At 47.8% G+C, this 20441-nt stretch overlaps 2 protein-coding genes across 3 annotated transcripts in view; one reads left to right on the top strand and one right to left on the bottom strand.

Moving 5' to 3' along the window:
- Positions 1-4791, bottom strand: part of cacna1db (calcium channel, voltage-dependent, L type, alpha 1D subunit, b) — a gene marked incomplete at its 3' end in the record, with an annotated part of 128509 nt that extends 123718 nt beyond the window's left edge. The window contains exons 1-2 of the mRNA XM_084446099.1: positions 4433-4791; positions 3618-3723 (exon numbers count right to left, since the gene is read on the bottom strand). Coding sequence (XP_084302225.1) covers positions 3618-3723; positions 4433-4620 — 294 coding nt within the window. The 5' untranslated portion in view covers positions 4621-4791. The remainder of the gene's footprint in view (positions 1-3617; positions 3724-4432) is intronic.
- A 5461-nt stretch (positions 4792-10252) lies between these two features.
- On the top strand, positions 10253-20150 carry dcp1a (decapping mRNA 1A; the record flags this gene model as incomplete). 2 transcript variants are annotated; one of them, XM_084445580.1, is made up of 10 exons in its annotated part: positions 10253-10387; positions 10577-10617; positions 10896-11023; positions 12887-12953; positions 13126-13264; positions 13677-13796; positions 13887-14381; positions 16688-16738; positions 17510-17746; positions 17854-20150. In XM_084445580.1, 10 exons carry the CDS (start codon positions 10253-10255, stop codon positions 17932-17934), a joined length of 1494 nt encoding a protein of 497 aa, XP_084301706.1. In that variant the 3' UTR covers positions 17935-20150. The 2 variants fall into 2 exon arrangements, with proteins under 2 accessions (XP_084301706.1, XP_084301705.1); XM_084445579.1 differs by having other exon boundaries at positions 16685-16738.
- Between the last annotated feature and the right edge of the window lie 291 nt (positions 20151-20441).

Below are 20441 nucleotides of genomic sequence, written 5' to 3'. Positions count from 1 at the left end.
ACCAGCCCTGATAGAGGGTAGTCCTGGTCCCCTACCAGCCCTGATAGAGGGTAGTCCTGGTCCCCTACCAGCCCTGATAGAGGGTAGTCCTGGTCCCCTACCAGCCCTGACAGAGGGTAGTACTGCCTAGGTAAGCACAAACCATATACATGCTCATACCACCAGAGCACAATCTGCACAACTACTGTGTTTGGTGATCGTGAAGCACAGGACTAATTCACCGTACTTCATACTCTCTGTATCTCTACTGCTGGTCAGCAGCTGCCTGAAGTTGCTCCCCCCTGACCTTAGACGACCCATCCCAGGTGTTCTCAGTGGCCCCCTGGCCCCGTATGAGACGCTATACAGTATGACAGCCGCTTCGCTAACACAGCGCCACGCCTCCCCCCATAAGAGAGAGCCGGTTCACGTGGTTCCGGGGCACTTCCTACCTATTTCCCGACGTCATATCTCAAATGTGAAGGTATCCACGTGCTCCTACGGGGTGGAGGAACGAGAGGCCGGGGTGAAATAACCATTTAAATCTGATCTGGAGAGGACTGCTTGTTCTTGGGCTTTTCTCGCGTGACTGGCAGACTTGGTGCCAGATACCCAATAACGCGAGAAAAGACGAAGAAGAAGCGGACACATTTAAAATGTTAGTCAGAGTCGGTCAAAGAAAGCATTTAAACTGTTATTTCACCCAAGCTTATCATTCTTACACCCCGTTTTAGTTCCAGACATGGTGGAGACGTTCACATGTTGGGAAATAGGTCAGGAGGTCCATAGTAGTGAATCTCTCATCTACAGTAGTGAAGATCTCATCTATAGTAGTGAAGCTCTCATCTATAGTAGTGAATCTCTCATCTATAGTAGTGAAGCTCTCATCTATAGTAGTGAAGATCTCATCTATAGTAGTGAATCTCTCATCTATAGTAGTGAATCTCTCATCTATAGTAGTGAAGCTCTCATCTATAGTAGTGAATCTTATCTATAGTAGTGAAGATCTCATCTATAGTAGTGAATCTCTCATCTACAGTAGTGAAGATCTCATCTATAGTAGTGAAGCTCTCATCTATAGTAGTGAAGCTCTCATCTATAGTAGTGAATCTCTCATCTATAGTAGTGAAGCTCTCATCTATAGTAGTGAAGATCTCATCTATAGTACTGAATCTCTCATATATAGTAGTGAAGCTCTCATCTATAGTAGTGAATCTCTCATCTATAGTAGTGAAGCTCTCATCTATAGTAGTGAATCTCTCCCCTATAGTAGTGAAGCTCTCATCTATAGTAGTGAAGATCTCATCTATAGTAGTGAAGATCTCATCTATAGTAGTGAAGCTCTCATCTATAGTAGTGAATCTCTCATCTATAGTAGTGAATCTCTCATCTATAGTAGTGAATCTCTCATCTATAGTAGTGAATCTCTCATCTATAGTAGAGAAGCGCTCATCTATAGTAGTGAATCTCTCATCTATAGTAGTGAATCTCTCATCTATACTAGAGAAGCGCTCATCTATAGTAGTGAATCTCTCATCTATAGTAGTGAAGCTCTCATCTATAGTAGTGAATCTCTCATCTATAGTAGTAAAGCTCTCATCTATAGTAGTGAATCTCATCTATAGTAGTGAAGATCTCATCTATAGTAGTGAATCTCATCTATAGTAGTGAATCTCTCATATTTAGTAGTGAAGCTCTCATCTATAGTAGTGAAGATCTCATCTATAGTAGTGAAGCTCTCATCTATAGTAGTGAATCTCATCTATAGTAGTGAATCTCTCATCTATAGTAGTGAATCTCTCATCTATAGTAGTGAATCTCTCATCTATAGTAGTGAATCTCTCATCTATACTAGAGAAGCGCTCATCTATAGTAGTGAATCATTCATCTATAGTAGTGAAGCTCTCATCTATAGTAGTGAATCTCTCATATATAGTAGTGAAGCTCTCATCTATAGTAGTGAATCTCTCATCTATAGTAGTGAATCTCTCATCTATAGTAGTGAAGCTCTCATCTATAGTAGTGAATCTCTCATCTATAGTAGTGAAGCTCTCATCTATAGTAGTGAAGCTCTCATCTATAGTAGTGAATCTCTCATCTATAGTAGAGAAGCGCTCATCTATAGTAGTGAATCTCTCATCTATAGTAGTGAATCTCTCATCTATAGTAGTGAAGCTCTCATCTATAGTAGTGAATCTCATCTATAGTAGTGAAGATCTCATCTATAGTAGTGAAGATCTCATCTATAGTAGTGAAGCTCTCATCTATAGTAGTGAATCTCTCATCTATAGTAGTGAATCTCTCATCTATAGTAGTGAATCTCTCATCTATACTAGAGAAGCACTCATCTATAGTAGTGAATCATTCATCTATAGTAGTGAAGCTCTCATCTATAGTAGTGAATCTCTCATCTATAGTAGTGAAGCTCTCATCTATAGTAGTGAAGCTCTCATCTATAGTAGTGAAGCTCTCATCTATAGTAGTGAAGCTCTCATCTATAGTAGTGAAGCTCTCATCTATAGTAGTGAATCTCATCTATAGTAGTGAAGATCTCATCTATAGTAGTGAAGATCTCATCTATAGTAGTGAAGCTCTCATCTATAGTAGTGAATCTCATCTATAGTAGTGAATCTCTCATCTATAGTAGTGAATCTCTCATCTATAGTAGTGAATCTCTCATCTATACTAGAGAAGCGCTCATCTATAGTAGTGAATCATTCATCTATAGTAGTGAAGCTCTCATCTATAGTAGTGAAGCTCTCATCTATAGTAGTGAAGCTCTCATCTATAGTAGTGAAGCTCTCATCTATAGTAGTGAATCTCTCATCTATAGTAGTGAATCTCTCATCTATAGTAGTGAATCTCTCATCTATAGTAGTGAAGCTCTCATCAGGTCGTTCACAGACGGGCCTCCCATCTCTGTCTCCAGTTACCCTGGTCCTCCACACACCTGGCCATCTCACCGGTGGTCTCCCCTCCCGAGTCAATCTTGATTATGTCCATAAATGTTTTGGTAGGACGTCCTCGTGACTTGCGTCCGCGCCAGAGATAGCTCCCATGACACCAGCTTTCTGGTCAGAAGCTCTCAGTGTCTGTAGCAGTGCCCAGCCAGCCTCATTCTCCTTGCTGCTCTTCCCTCTCACCCTTGACCTCTCCATACAGATCTCCAATACAGCATATATATAGAGTCACATACGGGGCTATGGAGCTCCCAGACTGGACCGGGGCTGGACCACTGAGACCGCTCAGTCCACTGGGTCAGGACCAAACCCCGGCTCACTGGATCTGGAGGGGCAGCTCTGGGCGGCATCACCTCACAAGTCATCATAATGTCCAATTTCCCCCAAAATGGAATAGAATAGAATCCCACGCCCCATATAAAGAGAGAGAGAATATATAGAATACACCTCATAGCACTCATCACCACCACAATGACATGCAGACAGACTTGCTGTATCTACAGATAGCGTATTATAAAACTCAGAGTGAGGCATTGTATAAACAGGGCAAATAACATATTTACTAGAGCTACACTGTAGTGTCTATCTGTGTTTTTCTCACCACTGCTAGAATATACAGTACTCAGGTGTTTTATTAGCTGTAGTGCGTAGTATTGTGTTGTATTTGTCTGTACTCACCAGGTCGTGGTTGGTGGCGTTGGAGTCGTCGGCCGGGAAGGGGATGTAGATGGCTAAGGCCACACAGTTGGCAAAGATCGACAGCAGTATAAAAATATCAAACGCTCTGGGAGCAGCAGAGTTAAGGAAGGATTTGGAAAAGGATCAAGCGATGACATGTCTAAATATATTTATATAACAATGTTATCAGCTGTTGGAGAGCTTATCTGCTTATCATGGACCTCTCTCTTCATGATGTTCATGGTCTAAACTTTAGATCTTTAGACTCTAAAGAGACACTCAGGACTGATCTGAGACAAACGACAGACCTCACAAGAGCTGTTTACACCTGTAGGAGCAGAGTGCAGAAAGACCTATTATACCGCACATTGATCCCAAAGCACAAAATAAAAAATGACAATACTTTGTGAGTATATACTCTGATATCACACTGATATCTCCCGGTTCACTTTAATGAAAAAAGGCAACGTTTCGCCCCTTAGGTCTTCATCAGGCAGCTTCCAAGTTGCGAAGTTGCCTGATGAAGACCTAAGGGTCCAAACGTTGCGTTTTTTCAATAAAGTGAACCGGGAGATATCAGTGTGCGGGTCTTTCCTCTCTCCTCATGTATGTACTCTCAGATCCAGCACCGGGCGTACTCAGGTTGGATGTGCGCACAGCTCTTTTGCCTTTTGTTTTAATACTTTGTGAGTAGCCTATGCTACAGCTAGCAGGCAGGCGAGAGAAGCTCTCTTCCTCCAGAGACTCTAGAGAGGTGAGGGCAGCGGGTCCGGCCCTGGTCAGAAGGGCAGCGGGTCCGGCCCTGGTCAGGATACTTCCACTCCACCAGGCTGATGCAGGCCCTGCGTAGGGGGTTGTTGAGCGTGAGGCAGAAGAGCGCCCGGGGAGGCCGGCTGCTGGTGGCCACGCCCTGCTTCTTGCTCTTGGCGTACTGCTGCCTCTTCCTGTGTGACAGCAAGCCCGGCGCGGCACCCCCTCCTGGCACGGAGGGCCGCAGGCTCATGTTCGAGGGGTGGGCGTCCTGCTGGGCCTGACGGGCAGCATCGATGGCGGCCTGCCAGGAGAGGCCACCGCTCTGGGAGGGGAGGGGCTCTGGCAGCGGGTGGGAGGGGCTTCTGGACCAGAGTGCCGGCGCGTCACCAGAGGGAGTAGCTCTGGGACCTCTGGCATACTGTGCCCCTGGGAGGAGAGATGGGGAGAGAGACAGAGAGAGACAGAGAAAGATAGAGAGATACAGAGAGAGAGAGAGACAGAGAGAGAGAGAGAGAGACAGAGAGAAACAGAGAGAGAGAGAGACAGAGAGAGAGAGACAAGGAGAGAAACAGAGAGAGAGAGAGACAGAGGGAAACAGAGAGAGAGAGAGAGAGAGAGACAAAGAGAAAGACAGAGAGAGAGACAGAGAGACAGAGAGAGAGACAGAGAGAGAGAGGCATTGCAGAGGAGAAAGGAGTGGGAAAAGGAGAGGCATCAAATCCAATGTAACCAGTATGAAAGGGATAGAGGGATGATATGGAGGATAAAGATTTGATAGGGAGGATAGAGGGATGATAGGGAGGATAGAGGGATGATGGGGAGGATAGAGGGATGATAGGGAGGATAGAGGGATCATAGGGAGGATAGAGATATGATAGGGAGGATAGAGGGATGATAGGGAGGATAGAGATATGATGGGGAGGATAGAGGGATGATAGGGAGGATAGAGGGATGATAGGGAGGATAATGAAGATAGAGGGATGATGGGGAGGATAGAGGGATGATGGGGAGGATAGAGGTATCATAGGGAGGATAGAGGGATGATAGGGAGGATAGAGGGATGATAGGGAGGATAGAGAGATGATGGGGAGGATAGAGGGATGATAGGGAGGATAGAGGGAGGATAGAGGGATAGGGAGGATAGAGGGATGATAGGGAGGATAGAGGGATGATGGGGAGGATAGAGGGATCATAGGGAGGATAGAGGGATGATAGGGAGGATAGAGGGATGATGGGGAGGATAGAGGGATGATAGGGAGGATAGAGGGATCATAGGGAGGATAGAGGGATCATAGGGAGGATAGAGGGATGATAGGGAGGATAGAGGGATGATGAGGATAGAGGGATGATAGGGAGGATAGAGGGATCATAGGGAGGATAGAGGGATCATAGGGAGGATAGAGGGATGATAGGGAGGATAGAGGGATCATAGGGAGGATAGAGGGATCATAGGGAGGATAGATGGATGATAGGGAGGATAGAGGGATGATGAGAATAGAGGGATGATAGGGAGGATAGAGGGATAATGAGGATAGAGGGATGATAGGGAGGATAGAGGGATGATAGGGAGGATAGAGGGATAGGGAGGATAGAGGGATGATAGGGAGGATAGAGGGATCATAGGGAGGATAGAGGGATCATAGGGAGGATAGAGGGATGATAGGGAGGATAGAGGGATGATGAGGATAGAGGGATGATAGGGAGGATAGAGGGATCATAGGGAGGATAGAGGGATCATAGGGAGGATAGAGGGATGATAGGGAGGATAGAGGGATGAGGAGGATAGAGGGATGATAGGGAGGATAGAGGGATAATGAGGATAGAGGGATGATAGGGAGGATAGAGGGATGATAGGGAGGATAGAGGGATAGGGAGGATAGAGGGATGATAGGGAGGATAGAGGGATGATAGGGAGGATAGAGGGATAGGGAGGATAGAGGGATGATAGGGAGGATAGAGGGATGATGGAGGATTGAGGGATAGGGAGGATAGAGGGATGATAGGGAGGATAAAGGGATGATAGGGAGGATAGAGGGATGATGGGGAGGATGGAGGGATGATAGGGAAGATAGATGGATGATAGGGAGGATAGAGGGATGATAGGGAGGGTAGAGGGGTGATAGGGAGGATAGAGGGATGATGGGGAGGATAGAGGGATAATGAAGATAGAGGGATGATGGGGAGGATAGAGGTATGATGGGGATGATAGGGAGGATAGAGGGATAGGGAGGATAGAGAGTTGATAGGGAGGATAGCGGGATGATAGGGAGGATAGAGGGATGATGGGGAGGATAGAGGGATGATAGGGAGGATAGAGGGATGATAGGGAGGATAGAGGGATGATGGGGATAGAGGGATGATAGGGAGGATAGAGGGATGATAGGGAGGATAGAGAGTTGATAGGGAGGATAGAGGGATAATGAGGATAGAGGGATGATGGGGAGGATAGAGGGATGATAGGGAGGATAGAGGGATGATAGGGAGGATAGAGGGATGATAGGGAGGATAGAGGCATAATGAAGATAGAGGGATGATAGGGATGATAGAGGGATGATAGGGAGGATAGAGGGATGATAGGGAGGATCGAGGGATGATAGGGAGGATAGAGGGATGATGGGGAGGATAGAGGGATGATAGGGAGGATAGAGATTTGATGGGGAGGATAGAGGGATGATAGGGAGGATAGAGGGATGATAGGGAGGATAGAGGCATAATGAAGATAGAGGGATGATAGGGATGATAGAGGGATGATAGGGAGGATAGAGAGTTGATAGGGAGGTCCGAGGGATGATAGGGAGGATAGAGGGATGATGGGGAGGATAGAGGGATGATAGGGAGGATAGAGATTTGATGGGGAGGATAGAGGGATGATAGGGAGGATAGAGGGATGATAGGGAGGATAGAGGGATAATGAGGATAGGGCAGCCGAGCAGAACTCTCCAGAAACACTCAAACCTGGCACAGAAATATTTTTTTAACAGAAACATGTCAAGTGTAATCATGTGTGTTATTTTAGTGATTGAACACACACACATATTCTTAAAAAAGTTTCATGAAAACATGTCACTGATTTAATCATTCAGAATGGCAAAGATCAAGTCACAGCAGAGGACAGACTGATAAGTCTGATGTGGAGGACTGGTCTGACGGGGGTCATTCCCTTGACAACGACCCTACTGTCAACACAGAACGGAGACACGAGGACAGCTGGATCAAAAGACGAGATCACACTATCGGGTCGAAAAATGTCATTATTTTATGTTAGAGAGATCATTTGTTGATGTCTCCAAGGTATCGCAGAATGGCTGAGACCTCGTTACGTAATCCAGTGCAGTCTGACACTATCTGTGATTGATCTGATCCCCGCACATCTGTCTCTACCGACACAACTTTGACGCACAAGGACATTGCTTGTTTTGTGTGAACGCGTTAACAGATGTCACGCACAGAAACAGTGCCAAATAATTAAGTTATCAGTAGGCTATAGAATTGTTTTAAAATAAATTAAACCTGCCATTCATCTGGCTCGCCTTCTCCTTTAGTAAAAGGTTGAGCGAATGTTTCTCCGAAACCTAAAACACTGGTGACTAGCCTATAACCAGCCGCCCGAGACTCACCAGAACGTTATACAAACTTCTACCAGATGTACACCCACATACACGTAGCCTACCTTTTCTGTTGACCGGGTTTCAAGCTCGTGGGCATCAGAAAATCCACCGATATCAACACGGAATGACAACAAGTGCTCTGGAACTACAGTCGCACCGGGCTGCTTGGCGGAGCTATAGTGTGCGGTCTCTCTACTCTGACCGCTCAGAGCTCCGCTGGCCACCGGGCTGTCTGGCGGAGCTGTTAGTGTGCGGTCTCTCTACTCTGACCGCTGTTAGTGTGCGGTCTCTCTACTCTGACCGCTCAGAGCCCCGCTGGCCACCGGGCGGAGAGCATCATACGGGATAGCCTACCTTGTTCCCCTGGCTCCTGCATCCTCGTATCCACATTGAAAACCCGTTTTAAAAAGGGCACAGGCTCGAAATATAACCGAAAATGACGAATGCAACATTTTAAATGTTAATTATAAATTGATTTCCATACAGAATCCCAGTTCCAACGAACATTTTGCAACATCCGGGTGCCTGCGATTTTACGCGATGGAGTGGCTAGATATGAGAGGGTGACTCTCTCTCTCTCTCTCTCGCTCTCTCTCTCTCTGCCCCCACCCTCTCTCTCTCTCTCTCTCTCTCTCTCTCTCGCTCTCTCTCTCTGCCCCCCACCCTCTCGCTCTCTCTCTCGCTCTCTCTCTCCGACCCCCACCCTCTCTCTCTCGGCGTCACTTTCTCACTCACATAATGGATTGGGAAGTTGTAGGTAGTTATGAGAACAATGCAAACCCGTTCTCCTGAACGAAGTCTATTCTGTTAACAGCAACAAGGTGGCCTCGGGCATCAAATGTAATCCGTTTAAAATCAGAGAGCTGATGTGCCAACTGTAAATTGAACTGTAAAATAAGTCTCACTGTTGTGCCTGGTCAATCGATTTAAATGAAAAGATCTCCCAGTAAGTCTCGCGCGCAAAGCGTGTTGGAAGCGCACAGTGATTTGCTCCAATGACCATTTAATTGGTAGCTTACTAATGCCTAGCCTACAATGAGAACTTCACACCTGTACGAACACGCGACACCAGAGCCGTACGCCGAACTGCCAGAGGCCCTCTGGCCTCTAGATAGCCTACATTGATTTTGGGAGACATTTAAAAGTGTAGGCCTACAGGCCTCGGTGTTTTCATCGTGCGCCATGGGCTAACGGTAGTTACTGTAAATCACTATGATTCCGTATCCTTCCTTCCACAAAACTGGCCGCTAATAATAGCTAATAAAAACCCCGGGGCCGGGCTCGCCCTATGATCGACGGCATTGTCGCTGGGGCAACATTACGACGCCTTTGTCGGCCCACATTCTACAACTGCGTGAATTGTCGGTTCAGGTGGCCTAGGCTACTGGAAGGTTTGATTATTGGATTACCTGTCGGCACCGGATAACATCCCCGCCATAATCCCTCGGGTTATAAACCCTGAAAATAATATAAAATGTTCTTCACTGGTTACGACTAACGGGCCTAAACGTCCCTAACACATGATGAAAGATCGGCCGTAGCCTACTGTGTGTTCATGATAGTAGCTGTTTTATGTCTACAGTTTTGACATCCTGGTGAGTAGATAAAACAGGCATCCACACTAAGCCTAAATAAAATCGGTCAAAAGATATGCCAGATTTAGAATTAGAATAGTTTTAAAGCTCTGAGGTTTCAGATTGATCTTGGATTTCAGGGGGCTGTGGGCAGTAGGCTACGGGTACAACCACCTGTTGCTGATGAAGGTAGGCCTACTGTAGCCTACATGCAGGTGCGCCTCTTTGAAAATACCACAGTGACACCCAGCGGTGATTATCGGTACTTAGCCTAAACCAAAGTCATTTTTAAGATGACCTATGCAAAGCTGGTCCTGTAACTTTAGAATCACACGGAGCGCACATGCTTCCCTCTATCGCTTCCATGGCTATCAATGTTTTATTTGACAAAAAATTGCCCTACAAATTTCCCACCTATTTTATGTAACGGTACAGACATACCTACCCACATACCCAAGCAAGAACAACTAGGCTAACGTTACACCTCGTAGCGAGAGCTTCTGGCTACATACACTTACAAACAACACAAATCGAATAGTTACATTTATTTAAAAAATTAAAGGAAAAAAAGTAAACGTAGGCGGATGCTTTTTGACAATTGTGGGGAACTACTGTTCGCTCCTGTGGACTGTGTGCAAAATATACCAGTGAGTGTTCACAGAATTCCTTCCGTGTGCCAGCAGCAGTCGTAGCTAACAAGATGGAGACCGCTAGCAAGGCTGGACATCTCATGAGCCTAGCAGCTCTACAACAACAGGACCCGTACATTAACAAACTCCTCGATGTTACCGGACAAGTAGCACTCTATACCTTCAACTCCAAAACCAACGAATGGGTAAGCAGCAGCTAACGTTAGCTAGCCAGCTAGGTAACGTTGCCACTAGCTAGCACTGGTATGTTATCCTGGCTAGTTAGCTAGCTAGCTAACTTAGCCTTTCAGAAAGCTAACGTTGGCTATTAGCAGCGTCGAATACTCAGTCGGCACGTTGTGATGACTCTGTCTCTCTGTGTGTGTTTTTTGCAGGAGAAGACCGACATTGAAGGCACCTTATTTGTTTATACCAGGTAGCCCAATCATTTTGACGAACTCATTAACATCTCTGATTGTGTGTAACGTTACCTTTACCCGGTCAGGCCATTTAGTAAACAAACGATAGAGAAGACTATCCAAACTATTCCAGACAGTACAAGCTAATCTTTTGAAGTTTTGATAGTAACTTTAATAACTGACTCCGTCTATTTTGTGTGTGTGTGTGTGTGTGTGTGTGTGTGTGTGTGTGTGTGTGTGTGTGTGTGTGTGTGTGTGTGTGTGTGTGTGTGTCGCGTGGATGCGTGCCTCACAGGTCGGCATCCCCTTATCATGGCTTCACCATCATGAACCGTTTGAGCACCGAGAACCTGGTGGAGCCCATCAACAAAGACCTGGAGTTCCAGCTCCAGGACCCCTTCCTCCTCTACAGGAACGCTAACTGTAAGTCCTGCTCTGCTCAGCTCTATTATCCTGCACTATAGCCTGTCACAGTACAGTATTAGATCTGCACTATGTTAGTATTATACCACTGACTGTGCTATTCTAAACATACAGCTACAACACATACTATATCTGCTATTCCTGTCCTAAATATCTAGATTATTAAAGACAATACTCATCTTGTTATAAACAAACACTCTGTAGTTCAAAGAGCACATGACTGTTACCAGATGGAGCCGTGATGGGCCAGGGGATTGTGACCTAGATTACTGTAATAGCACCTTCCATCTGCTCTGGACACTGAACCGCTGCAGTGTCCAGCCTACTGGCTCTAGGAGGAGGGACCCTTCTGTGGGGTTCATTGACTCTTAAACGAGTAAACCACTGTCTTCTTTTCCCGTTATCTTAATGCATGTTGTGCGCACGTCTGTACACACAATCTCAAAATGAAGCTCACACTGTTCACAAACACACACACACACACACACGTCTGCCAGTCTTCCAGGAGGGAGGCTGGTGGAGCAGCAGACTTGCCTCTGAACGCGCTGTGCAGACATCGGCCCAGAGTCCTCTGGAATACCACCTTGCCCTTGTGTCGGAGGTCATGTTGGGGTCGCGGGGTCGTGCTGATCAGGAACACCTCCTCTGATCGGTCAGCTCCACCCATGACCTCTCACTGGGGTCAGGGGTCATCCCTGTGTTCCTGAATCAGGCCAGACTGAATCCTGGGCACCTGTATCTCTTCTCCGCTGCTGATTATGGAGCCGATAACCAGAGCAGCTTGAAATCCAGGTGATGTCGTGATGACAGACAGACCAGGTGATGTCGTGATGACAGACAGACCAGGTGATGTCGTGATGACAGTGGATGATCTTCCTCCTGATAGTAATGGCTGACTCTGTCCAACTCTGTCTGACAGGACTAGCGTGCATCTCTCTAGTCCAGCATCTCTTTTCCCTTCTTCTCTTCTCTTGTTACTTTCAGCTGCTATCCTCCTCCTCCTCCCTCTCTCCTCTCCTCTCTTTGCAGCCTCCACGGGGATGAGCGGTTGGTTAGATGTTCATAGCCCGTCTCTTGTGTCCAGCTGTGGATCTCTGGGTGTGAGTCTGGCCCGCTGTCTCTGGTGCTGTTGAGACAGTGCGCTCTATCTGTGTGTTTGAGCTGTCCTGTCCTGCTGTAGTGGTGTGTTGAGTAGAGACTCTCCAGGCGTGTGGTCCTCAGGGGGCAGGGGGAATGTTCTGGAACACGGTGGCTCCGGCGCCGGCGTGGGGAATAACGGGAGCTCCATGTAGGGAGGGAACGCAGGGAGACGCGGGGCGGGAGGGAGAAGGTCTGTCTACTCTCTCGCTGCTAGACGCTCCAGATGGAGGATGTGATTCATGTGGACGAGCTCCAAACCTAAGAGAATGCTGCCTGTTAGGAAACACACACACGTCATCACGGTTCCCCAGGTAGACGCAGTAGGGCGCCAAACAATACTGTCGCTAAGTAACCAGGCTCTCAGGGTAGCTTGGAGGTTTCATCAGACACACACACACACACACACACACATTGTATTCAGGTGCTTTATAGAAACCCAGTAAAACTAAGGACATGCACAGTCCTCTGTGCCTGTTAGGCTGGGAGTACAAGTGAGGTTTGGAGCCTCTTCCTCAGACTCCCCTCTCTGCTAAATGTGCCAGATGTGTGTGGATGGTTCAGTCCTGGGCTGGCTGGTTCAGTCCTGGGCTGGATGGTTCAGTCCTGGGCTGGATGGTTCAGTCCTGGGCTGGATGGTTCAGTCCTGGGCTGGATGGTTCAGTCCTGGGCTGGATGGTTCAGTCCTGGGCTGGATGGTTCAGTTGTTCTGCTGTGTGTTCTCAGTGGGCATCTACAGCATCTGGTTCTACGATAAGAAGGACTGCCAGCGCATCGCCCAGCTCATGGTGACGTGAGTATCACCTACACACGCCCACACACACACACACACACACACACACACACACACACACACACACACACCTAGTTCCTAACCCTGGGGGGTGCTGTTCTCGGGTTAGTAACTGTGTGTGTGTGTGTGTGTGTGTGTGTGTGTGTGGTGTGTGTGTGTGTGTATTCTCCAGGATTGTCAAGCAGGAAGCAGTTCAAGCCCAGCGAACTTCACCAGAGAGGGCGGGGCCTGGGAGGACCAATGGCTGCCCAGGGCCCCGCCCCATAGACATCATGGAGCTCCTTAGCAAGGCCAAGGAGGAGTACCACAGGGTACACACACACACACATATGGAGACGTCTATATATCACACACACACACACACACAAAGACACATATATATATATATATATATATATATATATATATAACACACACACACAAAGACACGTATATATCAGTGAAGTTTTTGGACAGACTTGACCCTTGTCATCACACACACGTGCATATCTTCAGGTTATTGTAATCAGGTTCCCCTAACCCCTAACCCTAACCCACTGGTCATGGGATTTACCCTGACCCAGCTTTTTAGTCAGTGAAAGACAGGGAACATGACCTTTGACCTAGTGGGAACCCTGTGTGATTGAATCAGGATTATTGTTATTCTGGCACCCAGCTGTGTAGAACAGAGGCTGTCCTGTGTCTCTCTCCCATGGATTACACGCGTGCGCGCATGTAATCCAGACCCAGACAGGTGAAGGAGATGTGTGTGTTCCTGCTGAGCAGCCTGGGAACGCCGACGTCGCCATGGCAGCCCTGGACACTACTGAGCATGCTCACAGCGCCCCCCAGCTGCCAGAGAAGGTAGTGATTGTGCATCCCTGTGGACAGCCCGGTCCAGCCTGGTCCCATAGCAGCCGTCTGACCCTCCCTGCTCTGGACCTGTGTCTCCAGAGTTCCCACTGTGGGCTGAAGCAGATCACGGTGGAGGAGCTGTTTGGGACGTCTGTCCTCAAGGAGCCCGCGCTGCCCTCCGCTGACCCCGCCCGCTCCGCCAGCTACCTTCAGCAGAGCTACCCTCCTCCTGCCGCCTTCCAGCCCCTCCTGCCCCCCCATCTGGCCACCGATCCTGGGGGGCACGCCCAGCCACTCTCCTACCCTCCCCTCCACCCCAACCCCAGCTTCCAGACCGGCCCTCCGGGGGACCCCCAGCCCCGGCCCCCCCTGTCCCCGCTCCCCCCGCATCGGCCCGCCCCTCCCTCCTCCTCCTACCTGGGGAAAGAGCTACTGAGCACGCTCAAACCCCCCGGCTCCACCGACCTCCACAAGCCCACCCTGGCCCCCAGCTTCCTGGCCAGCCCGCTGGCCACACCCCAGAGCTTCAGAGAGCCAATCAGCAAACCCGCTCACTCTGCACTCAGTAGCATGGCAACCCCAGGCCCAGTTCAGGTAACTACCCTGCGCTCCGACTACCCTACACACCCTACACACCCTACACTACCCTAGACTACAATACACTACCCTAGACTACCCTACACTACAATACACTACCCTAGACTACAATTCACTACCCTAGACTACCCTACACTACCCTAGACTACGCTAGAACAGAGCTGCATCCAACCTTTCATTGTTTGTATTAAATATTGTACTTTATAAATATGAAGAGTTAAACCTTCCTTGGATTCACAGTCCTTCATCCGTGTGCATTCATAACATCCGTGTGCATTCATAACATCCGTGTGCATTCATAACATCCGTGTGCATTCATAACATCCGTGTGCATTCATAACATCCGTGTGCGCTCTCTTCTAATGAATCCCAGGACGGTTTTACTCTTTATATTTTTTACTATTATAGCTGTAGTCTCAAGGCCAGACCGATCAGAGTTCTTTAGTCTCAAGGCCAGACCCATCAGAGGTCTCAAGGCCAGACCCATCAGAGTTGTTTAGTCTCAAGGCCAGACCCATCAGAGTTGTTTAGTCTCAAGGCCAGACCCATCAGAGTTCTTTAGTCTCAAGGCCAGACCCATCAGAGTTCTTTAGTCTCAAGGCCAGACCCATCAGAGTTCTTTAGTCTCAAGGCCAGACCCATCAGAGGTCTCAAGGCCAGACCCATCAGAGGTCTCAAGGCCAGACCCATCAGAGTTCTTTAGTCTCAAGGCCAGACCCTTCAGAGTTCTTTAGTCTCAAGGCCAGACCCATCAGAGGTCTCAAGGCCAGACCCATCAGAGGTCTCAAGGCCAGACCCATCAGAGGTCTCAAGGCCAGACCCATCAGAGTTGTTTAGTCTCAAGGCCAGACCCATCAGAGGTCTCAAGGCCAGACCCATCAGAGGTCTCAAGGCCAGACCCATCAGAGGTCTCAAGGCCAGACCCATCAGAGTTCTTTAGTCTCAAGGCCAGACCCATCAGAGTTCTTTAGTCTCAAGGCCAGACCCATCAGAGTTCTTTAGTCTCAAGGCCAGACCCATCAGAGTTCTTTAGTCTCAAGGCCAGACCCATCAGAGTTCTTTAGTCTCAAGGCCAGACCCATCAGAGTTCTAGCGCTGATACGCTACGTAAGCTACGCTAACTACGTTACTGCATGCTGCAGGTCTTTCTATGGGTCTGGGACACTTCATGCAAAAATCTAGTGCTTAAATCCTGGTAATTCATTGGTTTTGCAGGAATCCCTGCAACACCAATCAGTAACGACTTTTCCGATCAGGCGTTCCCACCCATATATATGCCCCGCCCATCTAACCTCGGCTGGCGTCTCTCTTTTGCTGCTGCGACCTGTCAATCTTTCAAATTTGAACCATCGATACGCTCTCAGAATACCAGCTTGGGCAGCGAAGTGGCACAGACTCTATTATGTAGTATGAGGAGTGCAGCCATTCAGCGTGAGTCTGGAGAGAGACTATTCTGAGTCTGGAGAGAGACTATTCTGAGTCTGGAGAGAGACTATTCTAAGTCTGGAGAGAGACTATTCTGAGTCTGGAGAGAGACTATTCTGATTCTGGAGAGAGACTATTCTGAGTCTGGAGAGAGACTATTCTGAGTCTGGAGAGAGACTATTCTGTGTCTGGAGAGAGACTATTCTGTGTCTGGAGAGAGACTATTCTGTGTCTGGAGAGAGACTATTCTGTGTCTGGAGAGAGACTATTCTGTGTCTGGAGAGACTATTCTGTGTCTGGAGAGAGACTATTCTGTGTCTGGAGAGACTATTCTGTGTCTGGAGAGACTATTCTGTGTCTGGAGAGAGACTATTCTGTGTCTGGAGAGACTATTCTGTGTCTGGAGAGAGACTATTCTGTGTCTGGAGAGACTATTCTAAGTCTGGAGAGAGACTATTCTGAGTCTGGAGAGACTATTCTGTGTCTGGAGAGAGACTATTCGGAGTCTGGAGAGAGACTATTCTGTGTCTGGAGAGAGACTATTCGGAGTCTGGAGAGAGACTATTCTGTGTCTGGAGAGAGACTATTTTGAGTCTGGAGAGAGACTATTCTAGCTTTGACCAGCACCTCTCACTCTGGATTTGCACAAGTGCTCTCTAATTGAACTATTGTATTTTCTACTTGAAATCTCTGATCTGGATGCAGTAATGTCCTGTATAGTAGTGATGCAGTATTGTCCTGTATAGTAGTGATGCAGTATTGTCCTGTATAGTAGTGATGCAGTATTGTCCTGTATAGTAGTGATGCAGTATTGTCCTGTATAGTAGTGATGCAGTATTGCCCTGTATAGTAGTGATGCTGTGGTCTCTGTCCAGCAGGTGCAGGAGGTTGACGTGTTCGGCCCGTCCGGCCTGGTCAAGCCCCTCCCTGTGAGTACTGCGCTGTGGGGGAGAAGGAGACTGGACCACGGCTTCAGAGCCCTCAGTCCCCTGACTCACACTACAGCTCATTCACTATGGACTCAGTACATTGATTTCTCATCCATCTACACACAGTACCCCATAGGGCTGTCAAAAAAAAATCGAATATCTTTTTTTTTTTTTTTTTATAAGTTTGAGCCTAAATTTGAGAGTTAGAATATTGTAATATTAATAAATATTATTTTATCAAAGATTATGCAGCGATTTACATTAATAACAGAACATCTATAGGCTACAATTTATTTACGGGCAATAATCCAATAATCCAGACCCAGCACCTCATCGAAAGATGACAGTTAACACCTCAGTGAGGGGTAACAGTGTTCAATATTACAGTCAAGGGTTATTTTATTAGGCTATTATATTCATGAAACATCTTTAAAAAAATAAAAAATAAAAACCTCGTTCGAACTACTAAATTAATTTGAATATAATCTAACTCAATTTCATGGCACTTTTGACAGCCCTAGTACCCCATTATGACAGGGGTATGAAGTACATGAGATATTTCTGAATTGAATTTTCAATTAATGTGAGATATTTCAAAAAAAAAAAAATCACTTATGGAGGATTGTGTGTAGGGTGATAGGTGAGAATTGAATTCATCCATTTTGAATTCAGGCTGTAAAACAATATGGAATAAGTCAAGGAGTAAGAATTATTCCTGAAGGCAAAAATTTTTCTAGAGTTGAAAATCCTAACCCTCTGCCCCCCCCCCAGTGTGTCCCTATGAAGGCAGGGCTAGCAGTACCAGGGGCGGGGCCTGTGGTCTCGGGGGTGGATCTCTCTGTCCTGTTGTCACCCAGTGCCTTTCAGCAGTCCGTCATCAAGGTAACGGAACTGCCAAGGAGCGTGGCCCCGCCCTCCTCTCCGCCCACTTCCTCCGGGGGGGCGGAGCCTCAGCTCCCCACCTGCAACAAGAGCCAGCTGCAGGAAACACTCATCCACCTGCTCAAGGTACACACAGCACACACACACACACACACACACACACACACTCGCTGTGTGTGGCCTGTATAAAGGTCCTGAGAGAGTAACGGTCTCCTGTGTGTCTGCCCCCCCAGACTGACCCAGCCTTCCTCAGCACCATCCATGACGCCTACCTGCAGTCCCTCTCCCAGGACCTGGCCCACGTCCAGCTATAGCCCCTCTGCCCCGCCCGCCCCGCCCCGTCCTACCACCTGACCTTTCACCCTTCACCCCTGACCTTCGGGACTGGACAGGCTGTGGCAGGGTCACTGCCTGGCAGATACAGACTGGACACAGCTGCTGACACGGACAGCAGAGTGAGTACTGGTGGTGACCCACGGGACACACACACACAGACACACACACACACACACACACACACACACTGCGCTCACACACGCTAACTGGTACTCCAGCACAGAGGCTGCCTCTGTGGAGCAGCGGAGTACAGCAGGAAGACGACTTCAGACATTCTGGCCCCTCCTCCTCCTCCTGGCCCTGTCACTGCCACGTCTACACCCTGGCCCCGCCCTCCTGGCCCTGTCACTGCCACGTCTACACCCTGGCCCAACCCTCCTCCTGGCCCCGTCCTCCTCCTGGCCCCGCCCTCCTCCTGGCCCCGCCTACACCCTGGCCCTGCCCTCCTCCTGGCCCCGCCTACACCCTGGCCCCACCCTCCTGGCCCTGTCACTGCCCCGCCCAGCCTCTGTGGCGTCGGAGGGAGCAGAGAACAGGAAGCTGAACGCTACACTGGTGGCAGGGCAGAGCAGAGCATGATGGGACGCAGCCCCTGACCCCCCAGGGGAGGAGGAGAGCGCGGCGTCATGGGGAGCTCCTCGCCCTCCTGGGCGCTGGTCCCCTGGGCTCCTGGAGGCCGCGGTGCTCAGGACCGGCAGAAACGCCGTGTTCAGGATCAGCAGAACCGCCGTGTTCAGAACCGCCGCGTTCAGGACCAGCAGAACAGAACTTCTGCACTTTGTTTGTTTTGGTCTACTTCAGTTTTGGGATAAATCTCTCTCTCTCTCACACTCTCTCTCTCTCTCACACTCTCTTTTTCTCCCTCTCTCTCTCTCACACTCTTTCTCTCTCTCTCTCTCTCTCTCTCTCTTTCTCCCTCTCTCTCTCACACACTCTCTTTCTCCCTCTCTCTCTCTCTCTCTCTCTCTCTCTCTCACTCTCTCTTTCTCCCTCCCTCTCTCTCTTTCCTTCTCTCTTCCCCTGGTCCCAATCTCTCTTTTCCCCTCTGTCACCCCCCCCCTCCTCCAGAACCCCAACCCTGTGACGAAATGTGTGCAATACACCACAATGTTACCCATCAGGCCTTGTGGTTCAGAGATGACCAGGCTGGCCCTGTTGACCTGGGCTGTTTTCTGGGTCACAGTATTCTACTAAATGAGGTCGTTCTGCATCACTATTGTACTAATGTTATTTTGCAGTAAAGGCTACTGCAGCACTGAACCAAAGCTGACTGCACTGGACAGCATCAGATCACTCCTCACCGGTTAAAGGCACAGTCCGTCATTTCCACAGGCAGCCCCAGACACTGCTTTTTTTTTTAAGCAAGGGTTTGGAAAAGTGTAAGTGTGGATGCTGGGTGTGTCTGTTTCCTAGAGGTCTGAGACATACTTTGAAGATACAAAGTTTGTTTACAAAGATTCAAATGATAGCGGAAACATAACCAATGTGGTGATAAGCGCCTGGTCATGGCTTTATTGTGAGTAGTTGTAGGAAGTTAAACTATTATGTTATTCCTCATGAATGAATGGCAGAAATGTCTACTGGACACCAGGATCTATTGTGGAATGTGCCTTTAACAGACTAGTTTGTGTTAGCAACAGCCTAATCATTCAAACCATTCATTGTTTTGTTCTGTTTACTTATCCAACAAAGTGAATTGAAATTTATAGTAATTTGAATGAACCCAAATGTTTAAAGAACTTGACAATAAGTTGTGTGTTTTGGAATGTGATCATGGCCTTGTGGTTAGAATGGGCTGCATGTGACGATCCCTTCAGACATATCGGTCATGATTAACACACTGAAAACACTAACAAATTTTCTTCCAGACAATTATGTTTACAAAAGACTTGTTTGTGTTATATAACCAGTAAGTAAACCCGTATTTCATGAATTGCTTACATGATTTCATTGGTGGTTGGGGATTCAGAATATGTCAATTGCTGTATGCTACCTGGTAGGCCTAGATATTAATTCACCAGAAAGTCAACAGCGGGAAGAGAAAGGTTGGGACAGAGGGATTTTTAAAACCCAGTCTCCATATTTTAAGATTTTAATGTTATTTTACACCCTCTCTTTGGTCAGAGTTAAACTTGTGTGTATTTAGGACTATTGAGGGAGATGCTTCCGGATCACACAAACATTTTTTAAGTCATTTTTGTCACCATGTGTAATTTTGTTTATGACTATTTTGTGATAATAAAGATTGTTTCTTTTCTTCTAAAGATGTCGGTTTATTGTTGAGAGAAGTCTCCTCTCTCGGTAAGCGGAACTGAACCGTGCTGTAACATCACCGTGCCAATAATGGGGATTGTAGGGAACGGGTTGTAGTTTCTCTATGTGGTCACTAGATGGCAACAGAGTCGCGATTTGTGCATGGTGTTGGTGGGTTTTCTCTGCGTGGACAGCGTGGTCTGCTTCCTCGGGTGCAGAGGCTATCTTCGTG

Source organism: Borostomias antarcticus, assembly GCF_949987555.1.
Source record: "Borostomias antarcticus genome assembly, chromosome: 11".
Classification (NCBI taxonomy): domain Eukaryota; kingdom Metazoa; phylum Chordata; class Actinopteri; order Stomiiformes; family Stomiidae; genus Borostomias; species Borostomias antarcticus.
Note: the sequence above shows the minus strand (reverse complement) of the source record. Positions and strands in the feature narration are given on the sequence as shown.